At 49.7% G+C, this 14,606-nt stretch overlaps 1 protein-coding gene across 1 annotated transcript; it reads left to right on the plus strand.

Moving 5' to 3' along the window:
* Positions 1-6,892: 6,892 nt before the first annotated feature.
* LOC136488113 (disease resistance protein Pik-2-like) lies at positions 6,893-14,606 on the plus strand. Its single transcript, XM_066485145.1, has 3 exons — positions 6,893-7,031; positions 8,066-8,166; positions 13,791-14,606. The coding sequence occupies exons 1-3, from the start codon at positions 6,893-6,895 to the stop codon at positions 14,604-14,606; spliced, it is 1,056 nt and encodes a 351-aa protein (XP_066341242.1).

Genomic DNA, 14,606 nt, shown 5'->3' on the forward strand with positions numbered 1-14,606 from the left:
TCTAAACTGACATATTCTACGAGTTTTGGTGATTTACCATGTGCAGGGAGAAATAGATGAAAACCATAGGAAATGTAATTGAAAGTGCGCAATCCGGTAAAGCGTAAAGCTGACCCCAAACAAACAAATAGAAGAAAGGCCCACCTACCTATAGAATTTGGGCCCCAAGCGCTCGGGGACGCGACCCAGACAATACCAGAGGCCCGCCAAACAAAGGTGGTGCCGAGACAGCCCAACCAGAGTGCGGCCGCCCCCCTACTGGCTCACCTCAGGCCAACTCTTCGCAAGGCGGTGCATTCAAAGCTGTGGAGGGCGGTGCAGGGGTGTATGCGCCGAATATTCCCCTGGAGCCGCCTAACCAATTGCTATAAAAAGGAGGAGGGAGCGCCCCCCCCCCCCCCCCCCTCAACAACAACGCACTCAAGGAGAAAAGAGCAAGACCAAGAGCATCACTCTAAGGGCTTAGGCCCTAGCTAGCTATCTAGAGTTGATAGGGAGAGATGTGAGGGAGAGTTCGGGGAAGTGCCCGACCTATTGGTAGTCTTCCCTAGCTTGTACCTTGACGAACACCTGTACCTCAACGGATTCTTTCGCTAAGTGAGTATTCATGATTCTTTTGGTATTAAGTCTCTTAATTAGTTAAGCTTTACTCTTATTTGCTTGCGGGATCATCGTCCGCTCCCATAGCGGATACTCTAGTAGAGGGCTCCTGATAGAGACGGATAACCCTATACAATGCTAGAGTAGTGGTTGATAGCGTAGATGTGGTGTCTAGGCTAGAGGCTATCTTCGTTTGCCTCATGCCCCATGGTTGACGGGTAGGGGGCAAGCGGTGACAGCCCTATCCATCCCTTGTAATTCCCCACGTTCGGGTTCGGCGTAGAGCTATAGGCCAGGATCGCTTAGCAGACCAAGTATGATCTTGTGCCCGAAGTAAGCAAGTAGAAGTAGAGTTTATCTATCTATAGACCCTAAAACCATAGGAATCCTTCTCTACCCTTGCCAACACTATCCTTGTGTTGTCCTTGGACGAATTAGATACAAGACTACCTCCGTTCCCTATGAAAATATGATACCCTGAATACTACTGGGTGAAGTGCTACAACGGTAATTCCGTGCGCTTGCGGATTATTTCTGTGTACGTTCAGAAATACCAACAAGCATTTCTGGCACCTTTGTCGAGGAACGGTTGCTGTATATCTTCGAACCTAGTTCATCCTCATATCTTTATCTTTTATTTTCATAAAAAAACATTATATACTCTTTATTCTATTCACCATGAAGCCAACTCCTATTCAAAATCTTTTTGATTCAAAGGGCGAGTTCCTTGAGCCATCACTTTCTCCAAAACCAAACCTTTCATCTGGCTGTGAACTCCACCCTGGCTTAATAGCCATGGTTCGGGCACAATCCTTCTTTGGACATGAAAACGAAAACCCTTGTCATCACCTGCAAGAGTTCAAGGAAATGTGTTCATGCTTGAGCATCTCTGGAATGACACAAGAAAGTCTAAAATGAAAATTGTTTCCCTTATCTCTCACAGAGAAGGCGAAGCAATGGTACACTCATACCATAGAAAGTACGAATGGGGACTAGGATGAACTTAAAGACAAGTTTTATCTTGCATTCTTCCCTATATCTCGTATCATCTCTCTACCTAGGGCGATCCTCGACTTCGAGCAGTACGAGAAGGAATCTATAGGTGTAGCTTGGGCCAGGTTTTCAATGTTAATACACGCCGGCCTAGACTAGTCTTTACCTGACGGAGTGTTGCTACGCCTCTTTGGTTCGGGTCTTGACTTAGAAGCTGACCTATGCCTCGACATGACCACTGGAGGTCGTTTGACACACAAAACCATGACAAAACAAGTGGCATTCCATGTAAACCTCCTAGACAAACACACTTCCTCCGTCATAAGAACCAAACCCTTCCAGGCGAAAGCCATGTCAAGCTTTGAGGAGCCCTCATCAGCCGAATCCAAACTCGTAGCATCCTTAGATTTGACTCAGGAGCCCTCACCTGAACCACGAACACCGAAGGAAAGAGTAATTCATCCTTCGGAGTTCCCTATCGAATTCGAGGATTATGGAAATACCTCAAATCACTCTTGGCACAAAAGCCTACGACACTTCCTCTTTCTCATCTTTCTGATCTTCTTGAGGAAGCTTCTCCCAAAGTGGAACCACCGAAGGAATGGTTAATGGAAGTGAAACGTTCTTCCAAAGCAATTCGGATTCTTTCACCTTCCACAACCATGCCTTGTTCGTTAAGGGGAACTATCGTAAAAACCCTTCACAACCCCACTGTTGAGACTAATATTATGTCATAATTCCTTCTGGAAACTCTTTTGGGCAGCACGCCGCTAGTCCTGACCAACAAACTCTTCAAAAGTCCTCCGGGACTCATTTTTGAGTGTCGTGGGATTGCTAGGGCCGTGCCATCAAAATAGACGAAACCGAGGTTCACTTGGATTTTCACATCTTTGCCATCCTCGATTTTGATCTTCTCATGGGCTACCCTTTTGAAAATCTTTTTCAAGGAAAACCTTTCCATGGGAGCCTTAATGAAAAGTTGGGAAAAACTGCTTCCGCCACTCCTATCTTTCGCCTAGAAATCCCAATGGTGAAGCATCATCCCAACCATGACCCGTTCGAGGAGGTGAAGTTTGTATCCCCGCTCGTTTCACCTCTGTTTTCTTCTCATGCTTGTGAAACGGAACGTCCATCATCACCCTCACTCGAACCTAAACCATGTCCTTCTGGGCATCAAAACATTGTTCTCGACAATGGTCAAGATTCAACCTTGATCCTACATGATATATCTCTTGAAAAAGAAAAAATTTGTGCTACGGACATTCCTGTAGCTTCGACTCTAGAGACCACGGAGAAGGATTCCATAGATAAGCATGAAATCTTCTCTTTCAAAATCCCTCAAGATTCATGCTCACTTTTGGAGTCTCCAGAGCTCACTTCGCTTAATACCATGTGCTCCTACGAGGATCCCAACCTCTTCTTAATCCTCGTTGATAAACTTTTTAGAAGGATGGTTGTGGATGCTTTCGTTTATCATAAATATTGCAAATCTCATAGTTGCACTGTGGCACTAACCTTGCAACTTGAACGACAATGTGAAATGCTTGGTGGTGAAGCTGGGAACTACACCACCATTGATAGCTGCAGGATGAAGTTCCCACGGTCGAGCTTGTGACCATAAACAAAGCACTTCCGGGAGATAGCCAAGATTATCATGAAAAAAAAAACTTTCTTGTTAATAAAAGCAAGAACATGCTATCAAGTTAGTATGCACCTTCGGGTATTCTTGGTCGCTAACCATTTTAGGTTGAGATTAAGAAGAACAAGGGACATACGATGCTAGAGGACATGAGAGCTTCATCAACTATACACCTTGATGCTCTTTGGTGATGGAACACACTCAAAAGGAGACCCCAACATTACGCACTTTACTTTCACACAAAAGTCCAAGTTTGGGGGAGGATGGTGAGAGTCTCACTACAAGTTCCATCCATATCAAAGGCCATCCTGATTAAAAAAAGTGATGTCAGCTCTGCCTTGCTAAAAAAAGGGGAAAGAGAGAAAGCTAAAAAAAAGAAGAAAAAATATAATATATGATATATAAAAATAAGAAAAAAGAGAGAAAAAGAGAAGAAGAGAGAGAAGGAGCCGGTTAACCCCACATTGCCACCATAAATGCCAATGTGTCGCCTGATTCCACCCAGTATTGCTTTTGCGTGCATGCAAGCCTCGGCTCACTTTTCATCTGCTATCGGCCTTGCATAGCTATGCTGTGCACATACAAGCAAGAATGGTTCTCCTCTTCTAGACCTTTGTTGCTACCCCAAGGCCCATGGTCCATTCACACTAGCCATGTGTGTGGCCTAGCCTTGTTGCTCGCCTGAGTGGTGTGGTGTGCCTTCCTCTGCTTAGAGGAGTCATCAGCAACCATATGTGATCATGCCAATGTAGCAGCAACTTCAAAGCTTCCATCCATATCCACTGCCGGTAAGAACATTCAGGTATGCAAAGGTAACTCAATGTTAACCAACACCTTTACTCATAATTATCTCCATGAGAATATAACTTGATTCTGCAAGTTCATGCTTCCCTTGTTTATGACGTATGCTCTAGTTTGGATGTATTCATGCACGGTACATCCATAGGCTTTTTAAATTAAGCATGGTGCTTAAGTTAAAATAGGCTTTTTTAATCAAAATTTGACATGATGTTGAATTCTGGTTAATGAACCTTGAGTTATTACTTTCACAAACGACGGAGGTAATCTTTGATGGAGATGAACTAAGGCTAGGAAAATACTGCAAACTTTACCTTTAGCCTTGCTTGAGTTATACTAAAAGATAAAAAGTTAGGTGAACAAATAAAATAAAATAAAAATAATAAATAAATAAATAACATAATAATATTAATAAAATAAATAATAATAATAGTAATTAATAATAGAGTTAAATGCACCAGAGATCCATTAACTTGGGAGGAGGTTTCAGTTGGGTCCATCAACTTCCAAAGTGGCTTTTTGGGTCCATAAACTTTTTAAATGGTTCACTGCAGTCCATGCCTATTTATTTAACCTTAAATTCAAAGCACATTTGTAGAAAACCCCTTCCCACACGCATGCAGGTGCATGCATGGCTCTCTGCGCGCGTGCCCCAGGCGGACGTCGCGCTCACCGTCGCTGCTGCTACGGCAAATCGGCAGGAGGCCACGGCGAGCAGCTCCTTCGGAAAATCGGCAGGTGGCCGCGGCGGGCAGCTTTGGCGGGCGCCCACGGTAGGCGGCGGGCAGTACCGAGGGAGCACAGTACAGGAGCAGACTTACCGACGCGGACACGGACCCGACGTACCTCCGACTGCTCTGCTTCCGTCGCGGACACGGACCCGACGTACCGGCGCGGGCCGCCGATGGACGCCGGCAGGGAGCCCGGCGCGGGGAACTTGCCAAGACCGGCATGGTGGCTGCTCGCGCCGGGCGGAGCGCCGCCGGGCACGGTGACCTCTGGACCAGACTTCACATCCGCGTAGGACCGGCTGCACGGCACCAGCTTGCAGCTGGCGGCGGTCCCCACATTCCCGAGCTCCGGGGACGCGTGGGCACAGTCTCTCGGCTGGGTGGTGGTGAGGGGCTTGGCGAGGCATCGCGACAGCTTGAACGGCTGCCGCGCCTGGGGCCTGAACAGGCGGTTGTTGGAGGCCGCGGCGGGTTTGGTGAGGGTGTCGTCGACGACGAGGCCGCCGAGGCCGAGGCGGTGCGAGTCCCAGCTCCTGGTCCAGGGCGAGCGCGGCCCGCGGGAGCGCAGCGCGTCCGAGGTGTGGCAGCTGCCCGGGAGCGTCGCGGCCGTCATGTGCCAGGTCAGCGAGGCCAGCCTGCTCCCGCGCCTCGCCGCGTGGGACAAGTCCGAGACGCTCGCGGCCAAGATCATGTACGCCATCGAGAGCCAGATGCAGAGCTGCACCTTCACGCTCGGCCTCGGCCTCGGCGCAGGTGGAGATCCTACGCCACCGCGCCGCGGGGCATGAACATCCGGAAGAGGTGGAACGGGAGGTCCCTGGTGTTCTCGCCGCAGCCCGATGGAAGCAACGGCGAGGAAGGGAACGGTAGCGTGACGACGCCGACGGACGGGCAGGCAGCCAGGAGCGGCTCGAGGAGCGGGGCGTTGCCCGCCGTGATGGCCACAGTGACCGAGAGCTCAAGGCCGCCGCGCGTGGCGAGCAGCGCGACGGGGTGGGCGGCCCGCGCCCTAGAGGCGGCGCGTGGCAAGCACCGCACCAGGCAGCAGCGGCTAGGCGGTGGGCGGCCCACGCCCCGGGCCGGTGATTCCTTCGCGGGCGCGGCCGAAGTGCCCTCCTCCAGCCGCCGCTCTTCCTCCTCGCCGTGACGCGCCAGTGCGCGGCCGCGGTGCCCGCTGGCCGAAGCCGCCCACGCCGTGGAGGTCCGGCCTTGCCGAGCTCAAGCGTGCGCTGGTCCGAGATGAGTGCCAGCTGCAGAGCAGCTTGTTGTCCTGGCGTCTCTTGGCTGCAGAGCGAGCTGCCTGTTGGGCCCGCTACGAAACGCCATAAATCAGTGCCAGCCAGCACGCGCCAAGAAGGTCCGGAAACTCCAGGACCAGCACGAGAACAAGGCGGCGCAAGAGGACAAGGCGAACGGCAACCTCGACGTCGGCGCGGCGCGGGTGGCGCGCACCCGGGAAGTGGAGTTCCACCCCACCAGCCGAGCCTGGAACCAGTCGTTCCGCCTGCACTGCGCCTACGCCGCCGCGGCGGTCACCTTCACGGTCAAGAACCAGCACCTCATCGGCGCGGGCGTCCTCGGTGCCGGGTCCATGCCCGCCGCCCGCGTCGCCTCCGGACAGCCGCTCGAGTGCTGGCTCGACCTCCGTGGTGGTGAGCACGCCCACGAGATGCACACGCCGAGCCTCTGCGTCCGCCTGCACTTCTTTGACGTGGAGCGTGACCCGTACTGGGGTGCCGGTGTCCACCTCCCCGAATTCGCGGGCGTCAAGCCCGTGTTTTCCCCAGAGCGGACCAACTGCTGCGTCACGCTGTACCAGAACGCGCACCTGTCCGACGCGTTCGACCCGGGGGTCCGCCTCGACGGCGGGCTGGCGTACCGGCCGGCGCGGCTGTGGGAGGACCTGTTCGCCGCCATCCGCGGCGCGCGGCGGTTCGTGTACGTCGCGGGGTGGTCGGTGAACACGGAGATCACGCTGGTGCGCGATGCGGGCCGTCGGCCGGTGGTCCCCGGCGCCGACGGCGTCACGTTGGGCGAGCTGCTGAAGCGGAAGGCCGACGAGGGGGTGGCCGTGCTGGTGATGCCGTGGTAGGACAACACGTCCGTGTCGTTCCTCGGCAACGCCGGTCTGATGAAGACGCACGACGAGGAGAGCCGGAGGTTCTTCGAGGGCACCAACGTGAGGTGCTTCCTCTGCCCGCGCAATGCAGTTGCTCTGGCTACTACAACAGAGCCCGAAGCTGAGCTAACGATGCGAGGTGTTCGACCAGGTACGACGACGAGAACCACACGCTGTTCAGGGACCTCGATGGAGAGGAAGGAGGAGCGGAGGTGGATATAGGCATGGGCCTATGACCGGTGAGCGCACAGCAGGCACAGGCGCAGGCGCAGTAAAATGCCACTGCGTCACTGCCCCCGCTGCTCAATGCCTCTCTTGCATTTCTCCCATCTCTGGCTCTCTCGCTTTGGCGTGCAACGCATCAAAAACCGGAGCAGGGGAGGCAGAAGAGAGCAGTGAGGTGACGGGTGGTGGGCTGCCTGTGGCTGCGGCTGTGGATGCGCCTGCGCCTGGGATTGCTCCTGAAATACGTCCGCCTGGGGCACGCGCGCAGAGAGTCTTGCATGCACCTGCATGCGTGTGGAAAGGGGTTTTCTACAAATATGCTTTGAATTTAAGGTTAAATAAATAGGTATGGACTGCAGTGAACTATTTTAAAAGTTTATGGACCCAAAAGACCACTTTAGAAGTTGATGGACCCAACTGAAACCTCCTCACAAGTTAATGGATCTCTGGTGTATTTAACTCTTAATAATATTTAGGCTCCCCAGTGTTTTAGCTGGAAGAGCCCTTATTTGTTTCCATGTTTTGTTTCTTTGTTAAATAAAACAGGTACAAAAATAAGTGTAGGGGAGATCTCTCAAGGATAACAAACACACATTAGAATAAATGAGTATAGACCAATCTCTCTGCTTAACTCCTCAATCAAAATCATCACCAAGCTCCTTGCTAACAGACTGCAGCCTCTGATTACAAAACTGGTCCATATTAATCAGTATGGTTTTATTAATACAAGGTTTATCCAAGGCTGTCTTGCCTGGTCTTTTGAATACCTTCAATTGTGTCACACCTCTAGAAAGAAATTGGTAATCCTAAAGCTGGATTTTGAAAATGCTTTTGACAGGATAGAGCATGGAGCAATGTTGGAAATAATGAAGAAAAAAGGTTTTGGAGATAAGTGGATTGCATGAATGAAGATGATCTTCAGCTCTGGCACTTCATCAGTCTTACTAAATGGCACTGCAGGGAAGGTTTTTCACTGTAAAAGAGGTGTGAGGCAGGGTGATCCGCTCTCCCCTCTCCTTTTTGTTCTTGCTGCAGACCTGCTGCAGTCTATCATCAACAAGGCAAAAGATCAAGGGCTGATCAATCTTCCAATTCCCCTCCAATATACCAATGATTTCCCAATTCTCCAATATGCTGATGATACACTAATAATTATGGAGGGATGTACAAGGCAGCTATTCATCTTGAAAGCTCTTTTAAACTCCTTTGCTGTAACTACTGGGCTGAAAGTCAACTTCACCAAATCGATGATGATCCCAATCAATTTACCTGAAGGAAGGCTTCAGCACCTCTCTGCCACCTTTGGCTGCTCAACTGGTGATCTTCCTTTTACTTACTTGGGACTGCCTTTGGGCCTCACAAAGCCAAAAGTGGAGGATTTCTTGCCTCTGGTCTCTAGATGAGAGAGAAGGTTGGTCAGCACTTCCCTTTTTCTCTCTCAAGTAGGAAAACTTCAGATAACCAATTCAGTCTTCACTTCCCTGCCTACTTTTTTATGAGCGCCGTTCAACTGCACTCTACTGTGAGAGACCAAGTGGATAGGTTCAGGAAGCATTGCTTATGGAGAGGTGCAGAAGAAACCAACAGGATCAATGCCAAAGCAGCCTGGCCAATGGTTACAAGACCAAAAGAAGATGGGGGCCTAGGAGTTCTGGATCTCAAAACTCAAAATGAAGCCCTTTTGCTGAAACATCTTCATAAATTCTTCAACAAAGTTGATATTCCTTGGGTGCATCTTATTTGGGAAAAGCTCTACAAAAATGGCAGGCTCCCAAATCATGTTTTAAAAGGTTCATTCTGGTGGAGAGATATTTTGAAGCTACTTGACAAATTTAAGGGCATGGCTTCAATTTTAGTTGCAGATGGTTCTTCCTGCTTTTATATGAGAAGAATTTAACTTTTTTCTGTAGTACATCTCAATTTACCTCGAGGCTTTGTTGGAACCGGAGGTCCCGAACAAGGAAAAGGTGGCAAGGGTCATGAACCCGAAGGCTGCCTGCACGAAGGTTTAACCTTTGGGGAAACTAGCACTATTAACGAGGCACAATGAATTCTAGTTGTTGGTCAAAAGTTACACACCCACTTGATTGGTACTCGAGCTCCCACTGAAGGACCAAACAGTCAAATGACTGGGTGCGGCCGCACCCAGAGAAAAATAAAAAAACAGTAGTAAGAGCTAAATTTTCATCATATTTTGCACCCACATGTCACAAAGCCTTGCACCCACAAGCCAAGAGACATGTTGCACATGTACTCACGCAATGGTTAGTTTCTCAAACAAAGCCAATCATCTCCAACAATCACTCATCACAAACTCGACACACAAGGGAACATATGAACCTTGTGTTCGCACGCACACTTTTATAGGATACAATTATATACTTTTCCTTGTACAAGAATACCCTCTGCCTAATACAGAATATGCCAGAATATTTTTAGCTATACAATCCATGTAGTCACAAGACTTGATATGTCAATTCTCCCTTGTGTTGGGGGCAAAGCCTTGCACCCAAAGGCTCTCTAACAAAGCGACCGATCTTACTATGATGTTTGAGCAGGAACACCGGCGGAGAGTTAGTCGAAGGCGAGGAGCTACCGTTTATGGCGAAGCAAAGGTGCGCGGGCCATCAAGGACGGTGAAGCGAAGGCCAACAAGGCACCAAGAACGGAGAAGCAAAGGCTTTGTTCGGGGAGCCCCGCAGGGAGAAGTAGTCGCCAATGTCCTCTAGCCTTCGATGCGCTGATGGAGCAAGACGGCGGGCGAGGCCTTTGATACGCAAGAAGTGTGACAAAATCGAAGGAGACTAGGCGCTGAGGTCCCAAACTGAATGAAGTCCGACCCTGGCTATGATCCCTGAGGAACAATTCTAGCTACTAGTTTTGACAGATTCCTTACGGGCACAAATATTTCAGAGTCGTCGTTGAGGTCACTGAGGGAGGCGAGGAAGGCGCGTTCTTGAGCTTTGGCCTTCCTGCGGTACGCCTTCTTGATCGCCTCCTTGTCGAAGCCGCCCTTGGCCCTGTGCTTGCTGGAGGTGTAGTCGCGCTTATCCTTGCGCTTGCCGGAGTCGTACTTGTTGGTGAAGGGCTTCTTCTTGGGGCAGTGCGCGACGAAGTGGTCCGGATCTCCACATCCATAGCATCCCTCCTTCGGGCTACCACTGCGTCGGCGGTTCAAACGGTTGTTGTGAAACCGAGAGAACCGATTGATGACGAGCGCCAACTCATCATCCCCAAGAGACTCCAGCTGCTCCTCTATGACTGACATCAAGCACGCCAAAGAGAAAGAAGCTTGTGAAGGGTTAGTCAATGAACATGAACCACTACCTGAAACCAAAGCCATGGTTGGTGCAGAAGGATTCTTGAGCTTGGCTTGGGTTTGGTAGTCGATCTCCGTGGACTTGAGCTTGTTGAAAAGCTCATCGACGGTGACGGTGTCGTAGTTGGCCGACTCGATGATCGCCGACACCTTCACATCCCATACCTTTCGATCAAGGGCATAGAGAAGCTTGAGCGCCCTCTCATGATCACTATAAGGTAGGTTGGCCTTGTTCGCTTTCATTTTGTTGACGATAGTCTGAAAGCGGGAAAACATGGCATCGATGGACTCGCCATCAAGCTGAGAGAAGTTCTCGTACTCATGCTTGTACGTATCGTAGAGTCTGGTCTTGACCTCTCTCGAGTTGTAGTACAATCGGAGACACGCTCGAACTCAGAAAGCGAAAGACTCGAGAAAACCACACTGCGAGCTTTGCTATTTGCGTTGTGCCGATCCTTGTGATCCTGGGTGGTACGGGCCGCGACAGGGAGCACAACGTAAGTAGCATCCTCGCAAATTTCCCAGATGAGCCAATCAATCCCCTAGAGATGTGCAGACATGCGGATCTTCCAATAAGGATAGTTGGACCCATCGAAGTGCGGTGGTTTGCCGGAACCACGCTCCATGTCGCCTTCGTGGATCACGGACCGATTAAGGTGGAATGATCCTTAACCGACTCTGATACCAATTGAAGGACCGAAAGCGGCGACCAGAGGGGGGGTGAATGGGAGCCACAAAATTTCTCGTTAAATATTACGGCCACTGTCCCAAGTTCACCGCCAAACGTGCAAATAAAACACCGTGATGTCCACGACCCAAATGAGTGGGTGGATATTCTCTAAGAGCACAGCGGGACACCACAAAGCCAATCGCAACAATCGAAAGTCAAATCGAAGCTCAAACACGCAAATTTCGGATAAACAAGAAACTGGACCGGTACACTCTATTTTTGCAACTGGATAATAGTACTGCAGTAAAACCACACGGCTGGGAACGGCTCCTGCAAAAACTCACTGCCTGTATACTGGAGCGATAACCAATCCTGCAAGGACGAGAACCAAACAAGTGCTGCACTGATGGAATGAGAACAATGCAGCTCGCAAGTAGTACTCCACCAGCCAAACGAATGCTAGTAGTCCACTACGAACATGACAATGATTTAGGGGGTGTTTGGTTTCCCGGACTAAATTTTAGTCCATGTCACATCGGACGTTTGGATGCTATTTAGGAGAACTAAATATGAGTTAATTATAAAACTAATTACACAGATGGAGACTAATTTACGAGACGAATTTATTAAGCCTAATTAATCCGTCATTAGCACATATTTACTGTAGCATCACATTGTCAAATCATGGACTAATTAGGCTTAAAAATTCGTCTCGCAAATTAGCCACAATCGGTGCAATTAGTTATTTTTTCGTCTATATTTAATACTTCATGCATGTGTCCAAACATCCGATGGGACAGGGACTAAAATTTTCCTGTACGAACCAAACACCCCCTTAATAATCAAACAAAGTTTTGGTTCCTGTAGATCGAAAGTGACTACTCATAAATTGGAAAAAGCAAATCACGATCAAGCGAATCTCTTGCTTCTGTCCATGATGGCGTTACTTGCGAGAGATCAGACAAGAGATACTACAAGCATGTAAGGGGAGGCCACCACCGGTACTCTGCTCGACGCACAGGCAGTGTGCGCCGATTTGCTCAAGAGATGCAGTACCCACGAGTGGCCATTGCTTCCTCTGGTGCTCTGCGTACGGCAGCAATGAGTCAACTGGTCAGAGCAAGCGCTGCTCAAACAAGCAAGCTCAGCGCTTTCGCACCGGCTCTGGTAGCGCTGCAGCTGAAACACATCCCCACTTGAAGAACAATGAAGAACAGAGAAGTCACGCTGCAAGAACAGAACAACAGGCGGACACAAAACTTCTTGATTTATGACCCAAGCCAAATCCAACTGCCACGAAATCGAATCCAGGTAATCCCAAGGCAGTAGATGGGCTATCCCTAAGAAATAATCGCCCAAAGTTTGATCAATCCATGGGAATTTCAGATCACGGCCAAGAACGAAAATAGACGAACACAGTGAAACAAGAGCAACAAAAATCACACGAAAAATTGACGAATCCCAGAGGGCACGAGGAGGATTTGGGCCTCCATTCACACACCAAAAATCACAGAATACACCCACGAATTTTTCAGTTTGGGGGACCTCTCTTAAGAGCCAAGTGAGGAAGAAAACCTAGCCTAAAATGATAAAACGAAAAATGGGAGAGGTGAGGAAGATGGGGGCTCCCTCATCCTATTTAACAGGGCTATTACACATTCCCAGTTTTACCCCTGGATACAAATGAGTTGAACAGCTAAGCCCAAGGGCGTTGTTGTCCAACCCGGTGTAATCTTGATCCAACGGCCACCGCGCCTTCTCACCGGTAGCTTCGCCTCGACGCGAACTCCCCGATGCCGCCACGTGCCGTCCACCCCTCCTCGGAACCTCCGCCTAGGTTTTGAGGCCCAGACCCGTAAACCGTCCATCCGATGGTTTTGAGACCCAAACCATCAAACCGTCCACGGGTAGCGTACTCCATACGCGTCCCCCGCCATCCGACGCGTGTCACCGCCGTCCTCGACCGGCCGGCACGCCAAGTCCTCTGAGCCTCGCTCGACCCGTACGTCCGCCGTCTTGACTCGGTCAACACCGTCACTCCCATGTCTTCTTGCACTTGTCGATGTCCCAAGTGTCAGCCACCGTGGCTAGTCACCCGGCCTCTGGGTCCCTCGGTCCAAGCCTCACGTCCGTCCTTCACCGCTCCCGGTACGTCGGCACGGCACGTCCTCCTTGACCTTCACCTCGCCGTCGACCACCGCATCCTAGCTCCACACCTGCACAACACAAGCCAACAGACATGTCGCACACATAGCTTTCGCCATGGTAGGGTTAGTCACCACTCAACCCACTTCGTGGATCACATTGACAATCACTCATCACAAAATGAACACACAAGGATACTTGTCAACCTTGTGTTCGCAATTTCATCAGGAACATCGTAGTGTAGAGTTATGGTAAATTGTTTTTCTAAATACAGATTGGGGAATCTTTCTGTAAAGATTAGCCCATAGTACAACGGAGTCTGTCACTACTGGCAAGAATTTCTCTTCTGCCTCTGGATTTCTAGATTGCTAGCGTAAGCGAATTTTCTGTACCATGCACCCTTACGACATAATGCTTGAGCAATTTCATTTCATTCACATGACTCACCAGCAAGGAGACAATTTCATTATCTATCAATAGACATCAAAGAGAAGTCTAATTGATGTTTGGCATGCCCAACTGATTTTGATCTACAATTGTTTGAACAACAGGTATCCAAGAAGACAATCTCGTCTCGCGACGATGATGTGCTGAAAAGCCTTGTTCCAAAGTCTGGTGGACTTCCCAAAGTTATAGTTGCAATTGCCAGCATGATGGCCCGAATGACAGTTGGATGGATGGATCGAGCACGCTCTATCAATAATAAATTTATACAAGAGTTGAAGAACAATGGAGAGTTCGGCGGACTGCAGGGTCTGTTTTGTTGGATGCAGCTCTACTTCCGCAACTGCCCAGATTCTCTCAAGCCATGTATGCTCTATCTGTCAATTTTTTCTCCAGACGGTCTAATTCGGCGGAGGCGACTAGTCAGGCGCTGGATTGCAGTGGGATACTCTAGAGACAGCCATGAAGAATCTACTGAGGAGAAAGGGGAGAAGCAATTCCTCGACCTCCTTAGTCTGAGCATAATCCAGCTGCCATCCACATTGGGGTTGGATGGCAGAAGGACAAGGATTGTCATGCCAAGTCAATGGGTTATTGGGTTTTTCCGGGAGTACATCGTCTCACAACGAATGGAAGAGAACCTTGTGTTTGAACTGGATGGCACTTGTTCCGTAACCACTCAGCGCACAGGACGTCATCTATTCATATCAAAAGATTGGGACAGGGACAGAATTGTTTTCAAGAACATCGACTTCTCCAGGCTACGGTCATTAACTGTGTCGGGAAAATGGAAATCGTTCTTCATCTCTGAAAGTATGAAGCTGCTTCGGGTGCTTGATCTAGAGGATGCATCAGATGTAAAGTATTGTGACCCTAAGAAGATTGTGAAGTGGTTTCCTCGCATCAAATTCCTCTCCCTGTGA

This window comes from Miscanthus floridulus, chromosome 10 (assembly GCF_019320115.1).
Source record: "Miscanthus floridulus cultivar M001 chromosome 10, ASM1932011v1, whole genome shotgun sequence".
NCBI lineage: Eukaryota > Viridiplantae > Streptophyta > Magnoliopsida > Poales > Poaceae > Miscanthus > Miscanthus floridulus.

What these genes read in the sequence shown, in the direction of transcription:
- LOC136488113 (XM_066485145.1), top strand. Translation starts at nt 6,893, where the DNA reads ATGAAGACGCACGACGAGGAGAGCCGGAGGTTCTTCGAGGGCACCAAC. An exon ending in GATGCGAGGTGTTCGACCAG is followed by an intron (nt 7,032 to 8,065) that starts GTACGACGACGA and finishes ATGGCACTGCAG; the next exon opens with GGAAGGTTTTTCACTGTAAA. An exon ending in TGCAGTCTATCATCAACAAG is followed by an intron (nt 8,167 to 13,790) that starts GCAAAAGATCAA and finishes TTTGAACAACAG; the next exon opens with GTATCCAAGAAGACAATCTC.